General features: G+C 47.8%; 1 protein-coding gene across 1 annotated transcript in view; it reads right to left on the minus strand.

Annotated features, from left to right (window-relative positions):
- Nucleotides 1-2,504, minus strand: part of ADAMTS7 (ADAM metallopeptidase with thrombospondin type 1 motif 7) — a 181,540-nt gene that overhangs the window by 60,382 nt on the left and 118,654 nt on the right. Inside the window, exon 20 of the mRNA XM_019503802.1 lies at nt 1,765-1,954. Within this exon, the coding sequence (XP_019359347.1) occupies nt 1,765-1,954 (190 nt within the window). The remainder of the gene's footprint in view (nt 1-1,764; nt 1,955-2,504) is intronic.

Raw genomic sequence — 2,504 nt, forward strand, 5'->3', positions numbered from 1 at the left:
TTAAGTATCCAACTGTGGGTAGTGGGTGGTTTCACTCCAGCTAAACTGGATCACAGTTGGCCCCATCAGCTCATCAGAAGACAGGAGGTCTCAGTTTGGAGACAGGCCTGCTCTCTACGCTGCAGATACTTAGAGGGTCAAATTCTGCCCACAGCTGAGCTCAGGCAATCCTCCTCCCACTGACTTCTTCTCAAGGAGAGCTCCAGAAGCGAAGGCAGGGCTTCTGGCCCCAGCCTGTTAGGCACTTTTAAATAGCAGCCATTATACTCTGTGCTGCATGGCTAAGCAAAGCCAGAATGCCAGCTAGCTGTGTCTCCGGAGGAGGAGATGAAGAATAACAACTGGTGTAAAACAGCACATCACAAAGCAGACAAAAATGTATTTACTGACTGTGCAGTGAAGAAAATGAATGGGGTGTCTCCTGACAAGCTGATCTAAATTTGGAAGGTATTTGATGGCACGACTGCCGAGTAAATGATGGATTCTGGGGCCCCTGGCTTCTCTTTTTCAGCCAACGGGTCATTTTTAAAGCTGATGGCAAAAAAGAAAGAAATGTAATGGGCTAATTGAATGGCACCGTGGGTTATGAAAGCAGGGCTGCCGTGGTGAATGTGCCCTGATCTGGAAGGGAGGAGTGGAGAATTCAAGGCAGAAACAGGCTTGTCTGACAGCTTGAATCTTTTCTCCCCCTATGCAATCCTCTGACTATAAAGACACCCCCGGTGGCATCGTTATATGGCTTCACGAATTCCAGAAGTCCCCTTGTAATCCATCCATCAGCTATGTCACCAAAGGATGCATTCTGGGATACCTTCATTGCATGAAGAAAAATATGGGGGAGGGGAGGTGACTGTCATTTAAATGCCATCAGGTCTATTTGGGAACAAGGTTTAAAAACAAAGCAGTGGATTTCTGAGTCTTCTGAGATGACTGACCCTTCAGCTGAAAACTGCCTCAGCTGCTGATGAGGATTTCCACTCTGGCAGCCACAGTATGTCCCAGATTCACCCTGTTTGCATTGTCGCTGGTAGCTTTGCATTCTACCGCTTATGAAAGAACAATAAAAAGACTTATCATAGAAGTGGGGTCAGAAGGGACCTTGTAGATCTTCAAGTCTGACCCCCTGCCTGGGCAGAAGAAAAAACTGGGCTCAAATGATCCCAGCTAGGTAGGCATCAAGCCTCCTCTTAAAGACCCCCAGGGTAGGAGCCAGCACCACTTCCCTTGGACTTAATTCATCATCATCATTACTGCAAGCCATTGTTCAAGCACATAGAAGAGAACTTGGTCAGTGCGTCTCCATGTTGGCATCTTATAGATGGGTCTGGAACGAAGTCCTGGATCAGGACCTTCTAGATTCCAGCAGAGTTTGACTCAACCCTGCTATGAGGACACATTGGGCATGTCTACATGTGCATTCCAGCTTAAATTTACTGTGCAGTAAGTTACTGCGCAGAAAGCTGGAATATCACGGCATCTACATGTGCAGGCATTAAGGTGCATTAACACTGTGTGTGGACTGATTTGGGACCAAAGTTAGTCCCAAGTCAGTCCACACATAGTGTTACTGTGCAGTAAGGTGCCTATAAGTGAATTACTGCATAGTAACTAATCAGGTGTAAATTTACATCCAAGTTGGCGTAAGTCACTATATATACTGTCCTGTACAGGCACACACGTGTAGATGTGCGCCCATACTGTGCAGTAATTTAGCGCATTAAATGCGCATGTATGCACCCTCCCACCCTGGACAGCCCCCCTCACCTCTCTCCAGGAGGATGTGTACCAGTCCAGACAAGGCTTGGTTTGACATGGAGCCTGCACGGGTGGCTTGTAGAGAACAGCCTGACAGTGGAAAGGCCTCAACATCCTCTGATCTCGGGTGTCGATGCAATGCACGTCCCGGACCCGCAGTCCCCCTCCGCAGTTCTTGGAGCACTGGGTAAACAATATAATGAATCATGCCGCTGGAAGGAAGGCAGTAAGAGTCTCCAGGCTGGAATCCCTCTGGCAAAGTGGAGTTCAGCCGGTTATTAAAGTGAATAGTCAAGCTTCATCTTTCACTACCTCTTTGTTTTGTTTCCCTGACTCTTTGTGGCCCTCTCCATTTCTGAACCTAGGGTGGTCCAAAACCATGCCTGCTCTCTGCCTCAAATGGGTTCTGCTTGCATTTTTAATACTGACAGATTTTTCCAGGGTGTGCAGACAGAGCTGATGCTCCCAGGGCTGAGGATCTCGGGAACGAAGACCAATTAAGATCAGCAGCAATAATCAGGACTCTCCCCTACCACTTACTCTCCCTTACGCTGGATTTGTCCCGCCTCAGTTGACATGCTCCTAGGAATCCTTGTCAATGCTGCAGATGCCACCACCTTGCAGGACATTGCCCCAGCAGTTCTCCAAAATGTCTCTTTTCTTTATAGCAGGAAACTATTTCCCCCTTTTTGATCTCCCCAAGAGCATTCCTGTGGCAGAAGGCCACCTTGGTTTCTCCCCAAAAAAAT

This window comes from Gavialis gangeticus, unplaced genomic scaffold (assembly GCF_001723915.1).
Source record: "Gavialis gangeticus isolate Ggan-Ray unplaced genomic scaffold, GavGan_comp1, whole genome shotgun sequence".
Lineage (NCBI taxonomy): Eukaryota > Metazoa > Chordata > Crocodylia > Gavialidae > Gavialis > Gavialis gangeticus.